The sequence below is a fragment of the Haliotis rufescens genome, unplaced genomic scaffold (genome assembly GCF_023055435.1).
Source record: "Haliotis rufescens isolate VD_foot unplaced genomic scaffold, xgHalRufe1.0.p SCAF_11, whole genome shotgun sequence".
NCBI classification, from domain to species: Eukaryota; Metazoa; Mollusca; class Gastropoda; order Lepetellida; family Haliotidae; genus Haliotis; species Haliotis rufescens.
In genome coordinates, this window is record NW_025963791.1 from 41185571 (window position 1) to 41209176 (window position 23606).

At 42.5% G+C, this 23606-nt stretch overlaps 1 protein-coding gene across 1 annotated transcript in view; it reads right to left on the bottom strand.

The window, feature by feature from the left end:
• LOC124142298 (coiled-coil domain-containing protein 33-like) overlaps positions 1–21627 on the bottom strand; it is a 37450-nt gene extending 15823 nt beyond the window's left edge. The window contains exons 1-14 of the mRNA XM_048392737.1: positions 21360–21627; positions 20306–20617; positions 18344–18852; positions 17118–17284; positions 16323–16456; positions 15300–15409; positions 13891–13995; positions 13510–13601; positions 12994–13114; positions 12101–12233; positions 8407–8540; positions 8086–8157; positions 7192–7407; positions 5012–5050 (exon numbers count right to left, since the gene is read on the bottom strand). Of these exons, the coding sequence (XP_048248694.1) occupies positions 5012–5050; positions 7192–7407; positions 8086–8157; positions 8407–8540; positions 12101–12233; positions 12994–13114; positions 13510–13601; positions 13891–13995; positions 15300–15409; positions 16323–16456; positions 17118–17284; positions 18344–18852; positions 20306–20564 (2091 nt within the window). The 5' untranslated portion in view covers positions 20565–20617; positions 21360–21627. The remainder of the gene's footprint in view (positions 1–5011; positions 5051–7191; positions 7408–8085; positions 8158–8406; positions 8541–12100; positions 12234–12993; positions 13115–13509; positions 13602–13890; positions 13996–15299; positions 15410–16322; positions 16457–17117; positions 17285–18343; positions 18853–20305; positions 20618–21359) is intronic.
• Positions 21628–23606: the final 1979 nt, after the last annotated feature.

Here is a 23606-nt window from a genome sequence, read left to right on the forward strand (position 1 = left end):
CGTGCGCATTTGCCTGCTGTAGGTGATGTGACGTCCATACGTCTGAAGGAAGATGAGGACAGATAACTTCCATCACGGTATCATACATGTGTCAAAATGCCATCGATGACCACAAGAGGGGTCCTGTAATGTACAGTGATGCCTCCCCACACTATTACACTCCCACCACCGAATGCAGAACGTTGAACAACACAGACGTAAGCATAAGGTTCAACCAATATTCACAAACACGCCAACGGCTATCACTGCTGTCAAGATGAAACCTGGACTCATCTGTGAGGAGGACGAACCTCCAGTCCTGGAACCTCAACCTCAGATGTCTGTCAAAGCTGCAGTTTCAAACCCATTTTGCAGGTGATCCAGACGGATATGACTATCTTGTCAACGTGACGTTACTTGTGTTTGGTCAGTCCCTGGGGTTGCCAGTCTGTAGCTACAGACCCCAAAGTGACTGTATGGTGTTACAAGGAACACCAAAAGACCCAGCAACAATGTCTTGTGCCATTCTGGTCTCAAGCATTCCAGTTACATGCAACCGCTTATTTTCTGAAAGGTTTGACCATCAACAAAGTTGTTTTTCACAGTTTAAACACTTCAATGATTTACTCTATGTTTGAATTGCCTCGGTCCCACATGTCTTGTGAATGTGTGATGAATTTCTTACTCATGGGATTTTTAGCATACAATGACAGGGATGCACCTTTAGATTCAGGGTCATCAGGACAATGTGTTTGTACATGTGATTATCATGCATGATTCTGAAAAATCCATGGCAATTATTATATTTTAATGTGATGTTTTTCCTCCTAGTATATAATAAACAGTACAGGAATCTGTGCAACATAACAGATTTATGTGTTATTAGACAACAAGTGAATGATAAATTTTTTGCAGTATCACTAATTGCTGCGCTAATATCAATGTTTTGATCCTGGAATAAACATGTTTATTAAATAAATTATATTATCATTATATATATTATATGATGAACAATACCGTTATAGTGAGTGAGTGAGTTGGGTTTAACGCCGTTTTTAACTGTATTCCAGTTATGTTGCGGCGTGTCAGCTTAATGAGGGAGGAAAACCCAAAGTGGTCTCAGACCTTTACCACTTCGGTGAAACCCACAAGCAGGGGTATGGTGCTGACAAACCTAGAAACATAATCGGGTTAACCAGGGGATTCGAACCCACAATCATAGGTTTTTGGCGTGCCCAAGGGATGCAACTCTGCACAGCGAATCGCGGCTCCTTAGACGATTGGGCTACCCGTGCCCCCCAACACCGCCATAAAATAATAAAGAAGTTGATAAAAGGTTTGCAATATCACTGTGTTTGTTTGTTTGTTTGTTGTTTAATGCCGAACTCCGTAATATTCCAGCTATATGACTGCGGTCTGTAAATAATCAAGGCTGGACCAGACAATCCAGTGATTAACATCATGAGCATCGATCTATACACAATTGGGATACGATGACATGCATCAACCAAGCCAGTGAGTCTGACCACCCGATCCCGTTAGTCGCTTCTTACGACAAGCAAAGTCGCCTTTTACGGCAAGCATGGGTTGCTGAAGACTAATATCACTGTGAAGTTGGAAAGGTCTTGCATACATAAACTGTGGTTATTATTAACTGACAAAGTCTGTGGTTTGATGCTTACCCTGCCGTATTTAAAACCCTTTCGAAAACATTACAAATACAACTATAAAATTCAAGCAGACAATATCACGTGAAAGTAACCAGACATGCAGAGGGTAGTCAATAAAATCAGTAAAACACACTTTTCAAGTTAATCAACTCCTTGTACAGATACACCTGACACATCAAGGTCATACGGGTAGCCTGATTGTTACTGTCTCGAACACACCTATATTCTCTATACACAAGAAGTGTAGTCAACACATCTCACGAGAAAGCCAGCTGGTAAAGAACATTTCTGTTTCAGCGGTGATTGTTTTTTCCCTGTACTGGCAGCTGTGTGCAGTGAGTTAGCTATTCACATGAACAGCCGAGTACAAAGCCTGCACGGATTGTGTTTTAGGTTGTTAATCATCTAGACCTTTCTCATATCCTGGGATCACTGCAGGATACTAAAATGTTCAGTTTGAACAGGTACTACCAGGGTCTGTGATTATCAATAAATATCTTGCAGTGTCTGAAGGCACTGTGGTGGATAGAGGTTCAGTGCAGTGTATTGCAGTGACAGGCATACAAGGTTGTGTGGTAGGTTATGTGATAGGCAAAGTTGTATGGTGAGTTATGTGATAGACAAAGTTGTGTGGTGAGTTATGTGAAGGACAAAGTTGTATGGTGAGATATGTGATAGAAAAAGTTGTGTGGTGAGTTATGTGATAGACAAAGTTGTGTGGTAAGTTATGTGATAGACAATGTTGTGTGGTGAGTTATGTGATAGACAAAGTTGTGTGGTGAGTTATGTGATAGACACAAAGTTGTGTGGTGAGGTATGTGATAGACAACATTGTGTGGTGAGTTATGTGATAGACACAAAGTTGTGTGGTGAGTTATGTGATAGACACAAAGTTTAGTGGTGAGTTATGTGATAGACACAAAGTTGTGTAGTGAGTTATGTGATAAACAAAGTTGTGTGGTGAGTTATGTGATAGACAAAGTTGTCTTTTGAGTTATGTGATAGACAACGTTGTGTAATGAGTTATAATAACAAAGTTGTGTGGTGAGTTATGTGATAGACAACGTTGTGTGGTGAGTTATGTGATAGACAAAGTTGTGTGGTGAGTTATGTGATAGACAAAGTTGTGTAGTGAGTTATGTGATAGACAACGTTGTGTGGTGAGTTATGTGATAGACAAAGTTGTGTGGTGAGTTATGTGATAGACAACGTTGTGTGGTGAGTTATGTGATAGACAAAGTTGTGTGGTGAGTTATGCGATAGACAAAGTTGTGTGGTGAGTTATGGGATAGACACCGAGTTGTGAGAGTGACAAGTGATTGACAGACATAGCACCACTCTGTGACAAATGATTGACAGACATACCACCACACTGTGACAAGTGATTGACAGACATACCACCACCCTCTGTGACAAGTGATTGACAGACATACCACCACACCGTGACAAGTGATTGACAGACATACCACCACACCGTGACAAGTGATTGACAGACATACCACCACCACCTTTCCTTGACAAGTGATTGACAGACAGACCACTACACTGTGACAAGTGATTGACAGACATACTACAACCCTCTGTGACAAGTGATTGACAGACATACCACCACCCTCTGTGACAAGTGATTGACAGACATACCACCACCCTCTGTGACAAGTGATTGACAGACATACCACCACACCGTGACAAGTGATTGACAGACATACCACCACACCATGACAAGTGATTGACAGACAGACCACCACACCGTGACAAGTGATTGACAGACATACCACCACACAGCGACAAGTGATTGACAGACATACTACCACCCTCTGTGACAAGTGATTGACAGACATACCACCACCCTCTGTGACAAGTGATTGACAGACATACCACCACACCGTGACAAGTGATTGACAGACATACCACCACACCGTGACAAGTGATTGACAGACATACCACCACCACCTTCTGTGACAAGTGATTGACAGACATACCACCACACCGTGACAAGTGATTGACAGACATACCACCACACCGTGACAAGTGATTGACAGACAGACCACCACACCGTGACAAGTGATTGACAGACATACCACCACACAGCGACAATGATTGACAGACATACCACCAGCCTCTGTGACAAGTGATTGACAGACATACCACCACACCGTGACAAGTGATTGACAGACATACCACCACACAGCGACAAGTGATTGACAGACAGACCACCACCATCCAGTGTGACACGTGATTGACAGACATACCACCACTTTCTGTGACAAGTGATTCACAGACATACCGCCCCCCTCTTTGACAAGTAATCGACAGACATACCACCACCCTCTGCGTCAAGTGATTCACAGACATACCACCACCATCCAGTGTGACAAGTGACTGACAGATAACCACCACACCGTGACAAGTGACTGACAGATAACCACTACACCATGACAAGTGACTGACAGACATACCACCACCATCCAGTATGACAAGTGACTGACAGACATACCACCACCCTCTGTGACAAGTGACTGACAGACATACAACCACCCTCTGTGACAAGTGACTGACAGACATACCACCACCCTCTGTGACAAGTGATTGACAGACATACCACCACACCGTGACAAGTGACTGACAGACATACCACCACCATCCAGTGTGACAAGTGACTGACAGACATACCACCACCATCCAGTGTGACAAGTGACTGACAGACATACCACCACACCGTGACAAGTGATTGACAGACATACCACCACCCTCTGTGACAAGTGATTGACAGACATACCACCACCATCCAGTGTGACAAGTGACTGACAGACATACCACCACATCGTGACAAATGACGGACAGACATACCACCACACCGTGACAAGTGACTGACAGACATACCACCACCATCCAGTGTGACAAAAGATTGACAGACATACCACCACCATCCAGTGTGACAAGTGATTGACAGACATACCACCACCCTCTGTGACAAGTGACTGACAGACATACCACCACACCGTGACAAATGACGGACAGACATACCACCACACCGTGACAAGTGACTGACAGACATACCACCACCATCCAGTGTGACAAGTGATTGACAGACATACCACCACCATCCAGTGTGACAAGTGACTGACAGACATACCACCACACCGTGACAAGTGATTGACAGACATACCACCACCCTCTGTGACAAGTGACTGACAGACATACCACCACACCATGACAAGTGATTGACAGACATACCACCACCATCCAGTGTGACAAGTGACTGACAGACAGACCACTACCATCCAGTGTGATAAGTCTTGACAGAAATATCACCATGTAATGGGATTAATCTTGTGTCAGAGATACAGAATTATACTTACAAGTGTTTTGATTGTTTTACCACCTTCCTTTTTCACCTTCTACAGACACATTATCGATGTCAACAATGAAATTGCTACATTAAACAGAACTCAAGACGAGAAGCCGACATCCATATTTACGTAGACAATGAACCAAACTCCCAGTGTGCACTGGGGCTTTCAGACATGTTGAAGAACATGTTGCTTGATAAAACAAATTGTAATATATATGTAGAGACTGTATATCAACTTCAACTCGAAAGATTAGAAAACAATTTTATAAATATTTAGTAAATATTTACTTGCATGACAAAAAAAAATGACTGTTTGACAAAATGACCTTGTTGTGTATGATTGTCTCATGCCTTAATACACAGAACAACTTAATTTTATTCTTGTGGCTATTTTGTCAAATATTTAAAAAAATTGAATACCGTATTTGACGTAATAAGCGCCCCACTCTAATAAGCGCCCACGGCGATATTTGCTAACATATTGGCTAGTAAACAATCCCAATTAGCACCCCTTCCGATTGATCAATGTACACAAAACATATTTATTCGCATATAATACGCACTCGTGTGTTATATGCACCCTTAATCATGGGCAATTAAATTCTTGAAAAATATATCTGTCGTGTATAAACATTTCAGGCTGTCAGCATAAACCACGAAATTTATCCTTTAACTCTGATTTTTTCACCAAAATAATATTCTCATAAGAGCTCCCTATTTCTAATTTTGAGAGCGCCCTGGGCGCTTATTACGTCGAATACGGTATGCTTTTTCAAAGTATTTCGGTATACATGCAGGTCGTCCAGTTATAACATTAGTAATACATTTGAGCAAGAAACTAGAAAATTGAAAACAATTATTGAATATTTATGTTTCACAATATTGTTTTTGTACCTTTTAAAAAAAGCAAGCGAAACACCAAAATCAGTCATGAGTGAGTGAGCTGGGTTTAACACCGCTTTTAACATTATTCCAGTTATATCACGGCGTGTCAGCTTAATGTGGGAGGAAAGCCCGAAGTGATGCAGGTCTCAGATGTTTACCACTTCGGTGAAACCCATGAGCACAGGTATGGTGCTGACAAACCTAGAAACATAATCAGAGCGAACCGGGATTTGAACCCACAATCATAGGTTTTCTGGCGTGCCCAAGGGACGCAACTATGCAGCAAATCGCGGTGCCTTGGACGACTGGGCCACTCGTGCCCCAAAGTCAGTCATGAACTGACCAGCTTAAGTTCCTTGTCATATGACCCATAACACTGGTCATCACATGACCCTCAGTACTGGTCATCACATGACCCTCAGTACTGGTCATCACATGGCCTTCAGCACTGGTCATCACATGACCCTCAGTACTGGTCATCACATGGTCTTCAGTACTGGTCATCACATGGCCTTCAGTACTGGTCATCACATGGCCTTCAGTACTGGTCATCACATGACCCTCAGTACAGGTCATCACATGGCCTTCAGCACTGGTCATCACATGACCCTCAGTACTGGTCATCACATGGCCTTCAGAACTGGTCATCACATGGCCTTCAGTACTGGTCATCACATGTCCTCAGTCCTGGTCATCACTTGGCCTTCAGTACTGGTCATAAGATAACCCTCAGTACTGGTCATCACATGGCCTTCAGTACTGGTCAACTCATGACCTTCAGTACTGGTCATCACATTACCCTCAGTCCTGGTCATCACATGGCCTTCAGTACTGGTCAACACATGGCCATCAGTACTTGTCAACACATGGCCTTCAGTGCTGGTCATCACCTGACCCTGACTACTGGTCAACACATGGCCTTCAGTACTGGTCATCACATGGCTTTCAGTACTGGTCATCACCTGACCCTAAGTACTGGTCAACACATGGCCTCCAGTACTGGTCATCACATGACCCTCAGTACTGGTCATCACATGACCCTCAGTACTGGTCATCACATGACCCTCAGTACTGGTCAACACATGGCCTTCAGTACTGGTCATCACTTGGCCTTCAGTACTGGTAAACACATGACCCTCAGTACTGGTCAACACATGGCCCTCAGTACTGGTCAACACATGGCCCTCAGTACTGGTCATCACATGGCCCTCAGTATTGGTCATCAGAAGGTTTCAGTACTTCAAGTGCCATGCTACCTGCTGTAATGGGCCTTGTCACATGGTATCTGTATCTGGGACTTACCAGTATAGACTTGAGAGGCCTCCGCCGCAGCACCCACTCGCCATTAGGCCCCCTTTCCTCCTCCTCCTCCTCGTCATCCATGTTGTCAGGGGATTCTGGGAGGTCCAGCTTCAGCTCATCGGGGGAGTGTCGGTAGTAGGTCATGGTCTCCGTGGGATGCAGGTCAATCTCCGGCAGAGTGTTGATGTTGCTGTATGACCCCATGGAGTCAGGATGCTGCAGGGACATATTGTCATCATATCATCACCAAGGTGGAGAATATATTTCCAAGGCATTACTGTTGCTGTCATCTGACACTATTTTGGCAGATAAGAGTCACATGGCTCTCAGTACTGTTCATGTTTGTTTGTTGTTTAACGCCGCACTCAGCAATATTCAAGCTATATGACGGCGGTCTGTAAATAATCAAATCTGGACCAGACAATCCAGTGATTGACGTCATGATCATCGGTCTACGCAATTGGGATACAATGACATGCATCAACCAAGTCAGGGAGTCTGACCATTGATCCAATTAGTCGCCTCTTACCACAAGTATAGTCACCTTTTACAGCAAGCATGGGTTGCTGAAGACCAATTCTAACCCAGATCTTCACGGGACGTACTGTTTATGGCCTTCAGTACTGGTCATGACACAACCTCTTTATTATATCATCACCATGGTGAAGAATACACTTACAAAGGATTACTGTTGTTCTCAACTGACACTGTTTTGGCAGATAAGTTTTCCAATACATGCCAACTATATCTAAAGAAAAGAAATTAAATACTTTAATGTGATGCAAATAATTTTAATGCCTGGTTCTGATCACCACAAGACATGTTAATCCACTGGTTACTGCCCAAGGAGTGGGACACCTACTCCTGCTTGCCTCCCATCAGCTATGCACTTACATCAGTTGTAATCAGCTTCAGGATAAGGCCGACAGTTGGCGCTCTTCCATCTTCTGTTAACATGTCAGTGCCCTGGAAATAAACGGAAAAAATATATAATTTCTTTGCCAGTTAAGTCTCAGGCAATCAGATGTGAAAATTGGAGATTGTTTTTCCCTGTAGATGTGTTCCATCTGAGGGTTCTTTTTTTCTTGGTTTAAATACAAGTTGGTCCTAAACTGAATTATTATTTAAAGGACAAGAACAAGTTACTATTGTTGCTAGTTTGCCTGTATGTATTAATTATTTAGTGCTGCCATGGTTGCAGGGTAACATGAGCACCTGTATTGGGAGTCCTTCTATGCGAAGCCCGTTCTTGGCCCGGTCTGCAGTGAGGTGTGTGTACATCTGCTGGTCCAGCAGCAGAGAGGAAAAGCCGATTGGTGACTGAATCTTCCAGTAGTCATCATTCATAGCTGGAATACAAACACACTGTCGTGAAGACTCATCACTCAACACACTGTCGTGAAGACACATCACTCAACACACTGTCGTCAAGACACATCACTGAACACACTGTCGTCAAGACACATCACTCAACACACTGTCGTCAAGACACATCACTCAACACACTGTCGTCAAGACACATCACTCAACACACTGTCGTCAAGACACATCACTCAACACACTGTCGTCAAGACACATCACTCAACACACTGTCGTCAAGACACATCACTCAACACACTGTCGTCAAGCCACATCACTCAGCACACTGTCGTCAAGACACATCACTCAACACACTGTCGTCAAGACACATCACTCAGCACACTGTCGTCAAGACACATCACTCAACACACTGTCGTCAAGACACATCACTCAACACACTGTCGTCAAGACACATCACTCAACACACTGTCGTCAAGACACATCACTCAACACACTGTCGTCAAGACACACTGTCGTGAAGACACATCACTCAACACACTGTCGTGAAGACACATCACTCAACACACTGTCGTCAAGACACATCACTCAACACACTGTCGTCAAGACACATCACTCAACACACTGTCGTCAAGACACATCACTCAACACACTGTCGTCAAGACACATCACTGAACACACTGTCGTCAAGACACATCACTCAACACACTGTCGTCAAGACACATCACTCAACACACTGTCGTAAAGACACATCACTCAGCACACTGTCGTCAAGACACATCACTCAACACACTGTCGTCAAGACACATCACTCAACACACTGTCGTCAAGACACATCACTCAACACACTGTCGTCAAGACACATCACTCAACACACTGTCGTGAAGACACATCACTCAACACACTGTCGTCAAGACACATCACTCAACACACTGTCGTGAAGACACATCACTCAGCACACTGTCGTCAAGACACATCACTCAGCACACTGTCGTGAAGACACATCACTCAACACACTGTCGTGAAGACACATCACTCAACACACTGTCGCAAGGACACATCACTCAACACACTGTCGTGAAGACACATCACTCAACACACTGTCGTGAAGACACATCACTCAACACACTGTCGTCAAGACACATCACTCAACACACTGTCGTCAAGACACATCACTCAACACACTGTTGTGAAGACACATCACTCAACACACTGTCGTCAAGACACATCACTCAACACACTGTCGTCAAGACACATCACTCAACACACTGTCGTCAAGACACATCACTCAACACACTGTCGTCAAGACACACTGTCTTGAAGACACATCACTCAACACACTGTCGTCAAGACACATCACTCAACACACTGTCGTCAAGACACATCACTCAACACACTGTCGTCAAGACACATCACTCAACACACTGTCGTGAAGACACATCACTCAACACACTGTCGTCAAGACACATCACTCAACACACTGTCGTCAAGACACATCACTCAACACACTGTCGTCAAGACACATCACTCAACACACTGTCGTAAAGACACATCACTCAGCACACTGTCGTCAAGACACATCACTCAACACACTGTCGTCAAGACACATCACTCAACACACTGTCGTCAAGACACATCACTCAACACACTGTCGTCAAGACAATTCACTCAACACACTGTCGTGAAGACACATCACTCAACACACTGTCGTCAAGACACATCACTCAGCACACTGTCGTGAAGACACATCACTCAGCACACTGTCGTCAAGACACATCACTCAGCACACTGTCGTGAAGACACATCACTCAACACACTGTCGTGAAGACACATCACTCAAAACACTGTCGTCAAGACACATCACTCAACACACTGTCGTCAAGACACATCACTCAACACACTGTCGTCAAGACACATCACTCAACACACTGTCGTCAAGACACATCACTCAACACACTGTCGTCAAGCCACATCACTCAGCACACTGTCGTCAAGACACATCACTCAACACACTGTCGTCAAGACACATCACTCAGCACACTGTCGTCAAGACACACTGTCGTCAAGACACATCACTCAACACACTGTCGTGGAGACACATCACTCAACACACTGTCGTCAAGACACATCACTCAACACACTGTCGCGAAGACACATCACTCAACACACTGTCGTGAAGACACATCACTCAACACACTGTCATGAAGACAGATCACTCAACACACTATTCATCATTCTGTACACACCATAAACAGTCTGCAAATCATATGAAAAAATAAGAGTATCATCATATGGTCTTCAGTACTCATAGAGTGATCGGGAGGGTTTTGTAAAAAACACTCCCTACTTCACAGAAACTCACATCCCGATCATGATCAGAGCCAAGTGTACCAAACACACCCTGCCTCGCAGAAAGCACATGCTTTCCGTGACGACCTTGTTAATGATTGGGACATGGGAGTTTCTGAGAGTGAGTTAGACAAGTGAGTGAGTGAGTGAGTTTGGTATCACGCCACTTTTAACAGTATTCCAGTTATATCGCGGCGTGTCAGCTTAATGTGGGAGGAAAGCCCAAAGTGATGCAGGTCACAGACGTTTACCACTTCGGTGAAACCCACGGGCACGGGTATGGTGCTGACAAACCTAGAAACATAATCGGGGCAAACCGGGATTCGAACCCACAATCATAGATTTCTGGCGTGCCCAAGGGACGCAACTCTGCACAGCGAATCGCGGCGCCTAAGACGACTGGGCCACCCGTGCCCCCAGTTAGACAAGTGAGTTTGGACAGTAAACAGGTGTCGTTGGATACTCTCACAATAAGAGTACATCTTATATTACATTGTTTGCAGTTCATTGTGCAACCTGCACATGAGAAATGTAATGTAACAGTAGTTTGTGTTATTTATACAAAGTTTGGGTAAAATAAATGGGCTGAATTTCCATTGTTGGTTTTTCGTTCAATATTTTGGATTTTCCTTAATATCATAGAGGATATGGACATATAAAACTATACATCACATTCAACCTTGAATTTTCATGGTCATGCACATTATAACAAAACTATTTCAATAACAATGACTTTGACCTTTCAGTCAGCTATTCATATTAAGGATGACAGAAAAATTACATCTAAAAGATGTCCAACCATCAGATGCAGATTTGAGGTCGAGGTCTAGGCTTTATTATTACTGCCATTGACATTTTTTAACGTAATTATGAAAATAATTAATTTTTAGATTGATAAACATCATAATGATAAAGTTGTAATCAGATCAAAAGTTGCTATCAGATCAAAAGTTGTAATTAGATCAAAATGCTCAACTCAGTGACCAACACAAAGAATCAGTGAGTGGAGAAGAAAACACAGATGACAACTCACTTGTGTCAGCAACGTAGTATTCTATGACAACTCACTTGTGTCAGCAACGTAGTATTCTATGACAACTCACTTGTGTCAGCAACGTAGTATTCTATGACAACTCACTTGTGTCAGCAACGTAGTATTCTATGACAACTCACTTGTGTCAGCAACGTAGTATTCTATGACAACTCACTTGTGTCAGCAACGTAGTATTCTATGACAACTCACTTGTGTCAGCAACGTAGTATTCTATGACAAGAGCAGCAGATGGTGTAAACATGGTGGCTTTGTCCTTCTCGGCAGAGAACAAGTAGGGCTGGTTCCACGTCGGTTGTTTCTCCGGGTGCCCCGGGAGGCTCACCTGAAGCAAGGTCAAGAATCATCCTGCTGGTGACTAGAAAGTTTTTAAATGCCCAAGTGAAAGTGCATGATAATCACACGCTCCGTAATCTGCTTCACAACCTCTTTGGGGCCATGGCCTTAGGGTACCGGGACAGTGGTGACAACTGTTTTCATTGGTTGTTACGTTTGCCGCGTTTATCTATCTCGTGATTCTTAGCCGTTACACATATATTGTTTCTGCTATTTCTGTTAATCCTACAAAAATATCAAATATTGCGTACATTGTTGAATGTGTGAAACGACCCTTGATCTTGACATTGTGAACATTTAAGATAACAATTAACAATCAGTAACTCGCATTTTATTAATAACATCCTGCAAAGATGCTATGTTGACTTCAAGGTCCAAAACACAACCATGATGCCCGTACTAAATACCATCACCATCGAATAACCATTTCTTCTTTGTTTCATTATTAGCCATCATTAAACATGGGTTCCCAGCAGTTCATACTGGAACCATTCTGATGTATTTATAGCCGATACTTGAGTTGGGAGAGCACTTGCCTTTAACTTTCAATATCATCATCACACAGTGCAGCGTAATTCATAGCTTGAAGTTGAATTTGATTATCCAAATCAAGTAGAGCTCGGATACAAAAACAAAATTTAAAACCAAGAACACCTGCAGCTCACCTGACCTGACCGTCTGCTGTGACAAGCAAAGACAATCAGACACTGTAACTATGTGACAGAAATGGCCAAGTGACCTGAGCTGACCTGTGGGTATCCATGCTTGGACCTGGGGACCACGCTGAAGGACGACGGATGAGGAGACGGAAAGGTCACGCTCGTCATAGTCACGCCAGCCGTCCGAGGGTGGGACATCAAGTTGTCAGCTCTGGAAACCAATCAAAACTAATATCTATGAGAAACATTCACCAATGCCAAATTCTAAAATGTTCAGTGTTCTTATTTAGTAAAGTTATGATAGTCACAGACAAGTTACAAATAGGGTCATTAAAGTAACATTTTGCATTACCTGGAGAAATAAAGGCCTGCATTTCTGTTTGGAAGGAAAAATACTTATATTCATTAGGGAAGCCGTTCATTTATTTAACCATGTTCATCTGTAGCTCTTGTACAGTGTAAGGGCTGGACCAATAGCAACAGACCATGCTGTTTTAACCCACATTTCAGGAGCAGATGTTTCCATGTGATTATCCCAGCAAACAATACTGACATCATGCTAGGGGTCTAGTTCCTCCCTGTTTAACTATGGAAGCTGAGACTCACTTGTAGTTATAGTAGTCAGGCACAATCCGGGCCACCGCGACCAGGGGACCGGGGGGGTTCTGCAGTGACCTCTGAACTGATCGCAGATACACCTGTAATAAATATACCACATACCATGTAGAATCCAGTATACAGCCAAAATGAATACATTAAATAATCAATCATTGAAATAAATCTCATCAAAAGCAGAAGCGATATCTATGATTACAGAATTGACTATATCCTGTATCATATTACTGACTTTTGCTACAGACTTTGGACCCAATATTGGCCTCTCAGCAGGTATAGGTAGATCCCTGTGAGGGGATTGTTTCAGGCCTATTCCCTCAAGCTTTATCTGACAGGATGTTGTGAGTGTGCTGCTGCCCTCCCTCCCCTCACCTCCAGGCCGTGGTAGTTGGGGGACGACATCTCCTTGGGCAGTTTACTCAGTTTCCTCATCACAGACGCATACATCCTCACACCACTCGGGCTGTCTTTAGATGGCTGGAAGAGGGAATCATAGATTGCATTGTGTGAGTACAAGAAAACTGTAGAAGATCTGAGCTCATGCTGATTACCTGATATGATGAATGTATCTACATTTTTTTCCAAGGGTTATAGACATTGAGATACTGAGGTGGGCTCATGCTAGGCCCACATACACAGCGTTGCAGTCCTGTACATCTGGGATAGGTATGGGACAGGTGTGGGACAGGGTTCTCTCAAACTCAGGCTCATGTCTTAGTCTCCTAGGGCAGGGACAGACTGTGCATCCCCATGGCCTGTCCACTGGGCTCGATTTAAGGAACTTGATTTAACTTGCACCCCAAGACAAAACCAGATTGCACCCTGATCCCAAACATATATTAAAGTTGAACCATAGGCCACTCTGCTGCCAGTGTCACATAGATTAATGATGTATTGCTGTGAAGTATAACAGGAATATGTGCACATAATCTAATGTCAAGCCCACGAAAGCATTACAAATTACCCATACACAGAGGTTATTGATATAGAATGGTAAATAAACCCCAGATGTATTGAATGTGTTCAAGATGTTTGATGACAAGCAAGGGTTAGGCAGACACAATTTTTTTAAAAATTTTAACATGCACTTAGCGGGTTCAATTTTCAATAATAGGTTGCACTGGTACTTGTCTTATACAGCTAAATCGAGCCCCGGTGTCAGAAGTCATAATGTGTCGCGTTACAATTATAGATGACAATGGCACTGACAACAATGAGTGATTGAATGCTGTTTTAACACTGCAGTGATCAATATTCTAGATACATGGCAGTGGCCTGTAGATAATGGAGTCTGGCCCAGGCAAACCAGTGACTACGTTTATGAACAATGATCTGTTACATGACATGCAGTCATCCATTATTGTCAACTACTACAAGCACAGGTTACAGGGGAGCAATTCTACCCTGGAGTTCCCACAGTGGAATGAAGTGGAATCAATGGTTAGGTGCACTGAGTGGAGGGATGAGTGAGTGAGTGAGTTGGGTTTAACGCCGCTTTTAACAGTATTCCAGTTATATCGAGGCGTGTGGGAGGAAAGCCCGAAGTGATGCAGGTCTCAGACGTTTACCACTTCGGTGAAACCCACGAGCACGGGTATGGTGCTGACAAACCTAGAAACATAATCGGGGCAAACCGGGATTTGAACCCACAATCATAGATTTCTGGCGTGCCCAAGGGATGCAACTCTACACAGCGAATCGCGGCGCCTTAGACGACTTGGCCACCCGTGCCCCCAGTGGAGGGATGAGACATGGAAACGGTGCTCGCTACTGCCACTCACCACCACCATCTCCATGTGGTACTGATGGAAGGGCTGCAGGTGACCCACGGGGATCTTGTAGTTGACCAGGGTCTGCTTGCTGACACTGTCGCCCACCGTCAACACCATGGCTAAAACAAACCACAACAGTCAGCCTCGGTCATGTCAACTAACTGTGTTGAGGAAAAGTAAACACCAAGTATTGTAGTCTTCATTGACCAGTAGCATCTGAGGGCTAAAATTCTGAACCAGTTCTCACTCCTTCAATTTTCCAGATAATTGAAATTGAATAAAACATTGTAAACATTTTCGTCTTGTTCAAGCAGGACTAGCTACAATCTCTGAGGACAAGTGAAATAAGGTTTACACTAGTACTGTGGAATAGCATAAATAATAATGTCTAAGGATGTCTACTGACAGTAACTTGAGAAAATGGTGCATTCTTGTCAAATCAGCATAACAGGAGTTGTGTAAGCCCTGGCATAGAGATTTATGTATGTTTACATATATCACAGCAGGCTGTAAATAATCAAGTCTGGGACAGACAAAGCAGGGACTGTTGTTATGGGCGGCATGCCACGTTGTCAGGATATGATGACTAAAATATAACCAAATCATTGAGAACACCCAATCATATTTGTGGCCTCTCAGGGTTGGTTAGTTGGTTTGTTTGTTGTTTAACGCCGCACTCAGCAATATTCCAGCTATATGACGGCGGTCTGTAAATAATCGAGTCTGGACCAGACAATCAAGTGATTAATGTCATGAGCATCAATCCATGCAATTGAGATCGATGACATGCATCAACAAAGTTGGCGAACCTGACCACCCAATCCCGTTAGTCGCCTCTTACGATAAGCATAGTCGCCTTTTACGGCAAGCATGGATTCTGAAGACCTATTCTATCCCTGATCTTCACGGGTCGGCCTGTAAGGGCAAGCACAGTTCACACGGCACCTATTCTAACCAAGAATCCTGACGGGGGAAAAAGGTATCAGTTCAAGAGGCATCCCAGCCTCTTCACCCTGCACTTCATGGACCTACTTTCATCTGGAGCCTTGTTCTCATCCAGCTCTAGAGAGAGACGTTCCTCCCATGTTGGGGCACTGGTGGGACGGATGGTGGCATGGGTTCTGCCCTGGCCTCGGACATGACGGTCATCTTCAGATTTGGTCTTACTGGAAAACAAGTACATCATTGTGGCTTGCAAGGTGTTTCTGGACATGCACATGGACATCCACACAAGAATAGACAAATCAGTACATTTATAAGGAAACATGAGAGATGGTATTCTAAGGGAGCGGCCAATTTATTTAAGCATTTAAGCACAAATATTCTGCAGCCATATTGGCTATTTTCATTTTCTTCAAAAACTGGAATAACTCCAGCTTGATAATGGTGTATGAATCTACATTGAAACGTTGCTTTATGCAATAAACCAGAAGTTGTTGTCCATAAAGTTGTGTGTTTTCTTACTCTAACTGGTATGGGACTCTAGAGGCCAACATTGCCTATTATGCCACAGAAAGTCTACAATAAAAGCACATTGAGGCACAAGGCTGTACTCACATTGAGACACAAGGCACAACACAGCTGTACTCACATTGAGACATAAGGCACAACATGGCTGTACTCACATTGAGACATAAGACACAACACAGCTGTACTCACATTGAGACATAAGGCACACCATGGCTGTACTCACATTGAGACATAATATGCAACACAGCTATACTCACATTGAGACAAGGCACATCATGGCTGTACTCACATTGAGACATAAGGCACATCATGGCTGTACTCACAATGAGACATAAGGCACAACACAGCTATACTCACATTGAGACATAAGGCACCGGCCGGTTGCCCTTGTTTGTTGGGGGGACACTGGAAGCCCCATGGAGGATTACATCAATCTGCTCCTTGCCGGTCTGAGACACGTGGCGCCACCCTGGTCCCATGCTAAACGTACTCTGGTCTCGGTTAGGCAGGGGGGATTCAGCCATCTGGGGAGTATTAGCTGTTGTCAATATTTGTACTTCACACCAAATATGCTTTATAGTTTGGGTGCCCTGTGAAATCTGGCAATATTTTCTATGGAAGCTAATATATACATTCAATTCCAGTACTGCAACATTCTTTAGACCATTGAAAAATAGATTGCTGAAAATAAATTCAGTCTCATGAAAACCCATGATCTACTCATTCACGTTAATGTATCCAAACACAATCAGTAATGTTGTCATTACATTCTTAGATTTAGTCATCACCTTATTCAAGGACAGTCAAAGTACACTGTGTATGTAACTATGTACCTGTTACAGTACTACAGTACTAACAGTTAAAGAAAATGGTCAATAGCAAAACAGTTTGGGATACAAGCAATTGTTTGACAGGTATTACTTAGAAGTTGACGGATGACAAAGTAGACACAATTTATGGATAAAAACTTCTTCATTACTGTAAAAGCGACGTTTCGGTATAGATCCTTGTACCTCTGTCAAGCAAGACAGTGAAGACAGTAAATAAAGAAGTTGTTATCCAGAAATTGTGTCTACTTTGTTGAGACATCCAGGCTAACATGTTCCACTTCTTCAGTGACTGGATTTGTTACATCTTGGAATGGGTTTAAATACAAAATAATTCAAACTCAAACAAGCAACGCACTTGGACAGTCAATCAGTAGATATAGTACAACATAATTACCACCCTCCCCTAATAACCAGCCAAAATACTTCAATATCAAAATATGAGCACTATCCCCTACACTCATACCCAAGCAGAAACTAGTGTTGATGTGGATACTCTTTGACAACTGAATTCTATACTGAATGCCATGTAAATGTGTTTTTGCATAAGGTAGTCCTCCAGCACTAAAACTCAGGAGTTTTTCTGATGTATAACCCTGTAAAAAAGTTGTCAGTATTGGAGACAAATTGGCAATGTGGAAATTGTGTTGGTAATAATCATTGTAGAAGGTATCTCAATAAGAGGCTGTTTGTCATCAATAATGCCAGTTATAGTAATTTATTACCTGCTGTTAACCGTGACTAAGTGAAACTCACCTGTCTTCCATCAGAGAGAGGTGGGGGAGGAGGAGACGCGGGTAGTGTGATGTTGAGAGATAGATTGTCCCCCCAGGAACTGACAGGGGAGGCACGACGTGGAGGGGGTGGGGGCGGTGTTTCAACTTTCACTGGTCGAGGAGAAGGTCTGACTACAGGTTGGGGGCGAGGGGTAGGCCGGGGTGTGGGGGTAGGTTCCGGCGACGGTCGTCTATCTTCTCTTTTTGGTGTCGTCACCGACTCCTTCAGTGCAAATGTGCATCGTAATCTTCCACAATGCATCTGTATATTGTCTGTTTTGACGGTTCGGAGGAGTGACACAATATCTGTATAATTGTACATATCCTGACCAGTTTTGACATTGAGATTGATCCGAGGAGCATTAGTTCGAGGGTAGATGGCAAACTTTCCCTCCCCAACCTTCTTTCCCATGTCATTGTCTTTCTCGGGTAGACTGAACGCCTCAATGAGCAGATACACATCATGGTTCTTATCATTCTTACAGAAACCTAAAGAAATGAAAATAAGAGAAGTGAATTAAAAATTAATAGCATAACTTAACAATCATACATGAACTTCTGAAATGTTATTGAGTTAAAGAAACATTTATGACTCTCTTCTAGAAAAGAGCAGGGTTAATTTTGGACTGGTTCCATCATAATGTTTTATCAAATTTATTATATTTAGGAAAAAATAACCCTGAGATGGGAAACTAGTACTGGTATTTGGCTTGTGGCTTACACAATGCGGGGTTTTGTGTTATTGGAAGTGAGGATAATAAAACTTGATGTTAATATTTGAATTATACCATATGAACTGACGGACAAAAGAAAGTATACTCTTGAAAATTGGATTCAACAAAACAATTACAAACATGATCAAAACATTACAAGGCTGAAAACAATCTCTAAAAACACTGCAAACTTCAGGTTCAAAACACAACTATGATACCTGTATCAACTACATCACCATTGAATAACCATTTCTTGCAACTATGATACCTGTATCAACTACAACACCATTGAATAACCATTTCTTTCTTGTAAAAATTTTAACAACTATTAAAACCATGGAGGTATGAATGAAGTTTCATTAATACAATGTAAGACAGAAAAGATCTTTCCAATTGAATAACACATACAAAATATAATGTAGTTGTCTTATCTAAACTACATCCAGACAAGGAGAATGGAGTTATAAGTGTTTTTATTAACTTCAGTAGTCAGCGATTCAAATTCCCTTTGACCACACAGTAACTAACAATGAAGCTCTCAAACACCATAACTCATGATGTTTACCTGGCTCTCAAGCTGTTCAACTGAATGCCTTTTGTGATCTATCACTGGGTGGATGTCAAGAGTATATCCAACTCACACAGTCAAATACAAGCACAGCTTTAAGTCAATATTTATTGCCAATAGCTCCCAGCATAAAGAGGAATGATAACCACTCATGGCCATACTTTGTTTCAGAGGTGCTCACAACACTCATGAACAGCATTTATTTCATAGATTGTAAACTTATACAGAAATTACCCTTTTTCAAAAACATATTAAAAAAAATATGTTCTGCATGTGATTGTCTATGAACTTGATTATATATGAGACTTTAAGATAATTCAACAAGTGCATTGTTTTTCTTCTCTGTATTTTAAAGTAAACAAATGTAATTGCCTAGTCTCAGTTACACTTTTAACAAAGGATGTCTTAAAAATCAAACCATGGGTGATAAATATGCTCAAAACACCCCAACACATTAACAATTCTTTCCAAAAAGATTGTATCAAAATATTTTGTAAAAATATAATCTAAGATGTATTATAACACCATGGCTCCTATATCACTGTATATGTTTAGGCTGGCGAATAGGAAATGTTTCTTCTGTTGGTCAAAAGGATATAACAGAGGTCTTTCACTATATTATAACTGTATTGTATGACTATTCAGAGAACATAACACTCACCTTTAGGAAGTTTGAATGAGAAGAATCTGTCATGGAATGTACAGAGTTCTGCATCTGCCGTCTGCTGGACCACATCTGTTAAACCTTCGTTATCATAAGCATAGTCATCATATGGTGGCTTCTTGATACGGATCTGGCTAAAGTTATGTGTATGAAGACTCTGAATTCTCAACTTGAGGAAATATTTGCCCATATGATTGAACTGGGCATCATGAATCTCCACATCAAATGTCAACTTCTTCTGCTCAATAGTTGCCATCTTGTTCCTTGTTTTCACTATCCAATATTCAGAACTCAGCACTCGTCATTGTACTAGAAATGATAACAAAAGCGATGGTAAAAGACGTCGACCTTCCCTATGTCAAACCGAGGCATGACGAACTCGAACCCGTCTCTATGCACATACATATTCCGTCATAAACACAGACTGGCCTATGTAAACGTCAGTGAAGAACGCTCGTTTTTCAAACAGATACCATTGAATGGTTCGGTAGGTCTAGCCCCTACTCTGGCATACAAATATAGTTATCAGTTCGACTGCCTTATAATTCACATATATTGCAACGAGCCTATCAGATTGGGTTTCTCAACACCATAGAAAGTTAAGTGAATGCAGACAATAGCTGGTGCTCAATAGCAGCCTGTTGTAGGCATGGAGCCCAATCATTCAGATCACTGTCAATATAGCCCCACCTATTCATCAGAAAAAATAAACCATAAAACATATTGTAGGGTTTGTAGGGCCTTCTTCATGGTTCAATGTTTATCTCCACAAGGCGCGTATTGAATCTTCAATCAAAGTCAACAACGTTATCGACAGTGATCCATAGGCACAGCACGTCCCCCGTAACTTCGATCGTGAAAGGGAAGCTCAGTCATTCTCGGACTGACGACAAGACGACACGCTTGGTTCCGGATATAATGCCATCATCATACAACAAACTCATTTATCAACTAATTCGGTTATGGTGACATGAGGCTCATTAAAACAAATATATTTTGTATCAACAAATCAATATACAATTCGTGTACATATTAACCCGAAAACACTTACCAAATAGTGTTGTTCACTCCATACAAATCAAGTTTTCAGCAGTGCACATAGACGTCATTGTGACATATTCTTCGATTTGCGGTTTACATGCGTTTAGTTTTCCATGAAACTGTGCAAAGCCAGCAGGAGTTTCTGAAAATACAGACTTTTTCTAATTTCAAAGATGAAATATGTCAATGTATATTACTTTCAAACATATAAAGATCACGGGACATGAGTAACGTCAACGGACAGAGTTGACGCCCCAAAACAAAAGTTCGGTGGCGCGCCATTTTGAATAAGTCAGGTGACTATCACGTGTTACTACCGTCATAGGGAAAGCTCATCTGACATTGTTCTTACTGTTTTCATAGGCAAGATAAGATGTGAAGTAAAGTGAAATGGAGTCCATGTATGTGTGTGCGTGCGTGCGTGCGTGCGTGCGTGTGTGCCTACTTGTCTGCTGGTACTAGTCAGGACTAATGCCGGTTTTGTGTGTGGGTGTGCGTGCGTGCGTGCGTGCGTGCGTGTGTGTGGCTGATTGTACAAGTCAGGACTAATGCCGGTTTTATATTGCTAGTCCACTGAGATACCATACCGCAGTTTAACATGAATACCCAACTCAGACACAGTATACCGACTCCGAGCCTACCAGCTCTTTTTACGTCTTTCGGTATGACGTGTCCCGTGTCGAACCACCGACCTTCCGCTCTCCGGACAGACGCCCCATCTGTACTAGAGCGTGGGGGCGGTCGGAAAAGTAACAGTTACACTGGGAGTAACATGTTCTTCTCTTGATCTGGCCTGCTGTGCACCATATGATAAAGAAATACATCGTCTACTGACCTAATTGTCTCACGACTAAAGTATGCTTAACGTGTTTAAAGAGGGAGGCAGAAGGTGATGAAAATGCATGTTGAAACCTAACCATAACTCTCAACAAGGAAATGGCGATGCAGAGCATCAACATCTAGCCGCAACTAGGCTCCCGTATATTTATGATGTCAAAAATGTTTGGAACACAGCACGATGTCCCATTATTTTCCACTACTCTGTACCTCCAGCTGGTTAATGACGCTCCACACTTATACAAGAGGGTGTCTAAATCGTAGCGAAATGATGAAGGCGATTTGAATTGGCCAACATTACCAAAACAATGATAGGCACTCTACTAGTTTGAAGTCGAGTCTGAAACTGGGGGAATCATCAAAACCCAATACATACATGTTTGAGAACAATACTCTTGAAACAAAACCTTTCTCGCGTTTACACTTTTCCCCAGCTCTCAAAGTGTGAAGGTATACACTAACTGAGCTCACATATCTTAAAGAAGTACTAATAGGTTTATATAAAATCTGTCACTGGACACAAACCCCGACTTCAGTTGAAATATCTCCCATGCAGGGAAAAGCGGAAAACGAACGTTTTTCTTCAGCTATATTACTTCCAACCCATGCTAGCCGTAAATGGCGACTATGCTTGTCGTAAGAGGCGACTAACGGGATCGGGTGGTCAGGCTCGCTGACTTGGTTGATGCATGTCATCGATCCCCATTGCGTGGATCGATGCTCATGATATTAATCACTGGATTGTCTGGTCCAGACTCGATTATTTACAGACCGCCGTCATATAGCTGGAATATTGCTGAGTGCGGCGTTAAATAACAAACCAAACCAAACCAAACCAAATCCTGTATAGGAAAGGCACAAGTTCTGCAGTTGCCTGATTTATATGCAAAGTTCTTTGAACAGAACCGTTTATATGATTTATGTTCCGGAAAGGAACCCTGCCTACATTTGAACGAAGTCCAATTCATATGGGAGGAAACACACAATTTCAAAATATATTTAAAATAGAACGAATAACAAGTCACAAGGTCAATATGTGTCTGATTTTTATGCAAACTTCCTCAATGACACTGTACATCTTATGAGGTAAGCGAACCAGGGAACGAACCCTGCCTTGTTTAACCTACTGAATCTTGGAATACACGCCGGTTCACCCAACGCAACGTAGAGACACCTAGGAGCGACATTTGAGACAATATTTGAGAAGAAAAGGTTGATTTATTTGTTTGTTGTTTAAACGCCGCGCACTCAGCAATATTCCAGCTATATCTGGACCAGACAATCCAGTGATTGACATCATGACATTACGGCAGGCATGGGTTGCTGACAATCTCATTAAAATCAGATCTTTGTTCTCGCTATCGCAAAACAACGGCAGCGAAAACTAAGATCTGATTTTAATGAGATTGGGGTTGCTGAA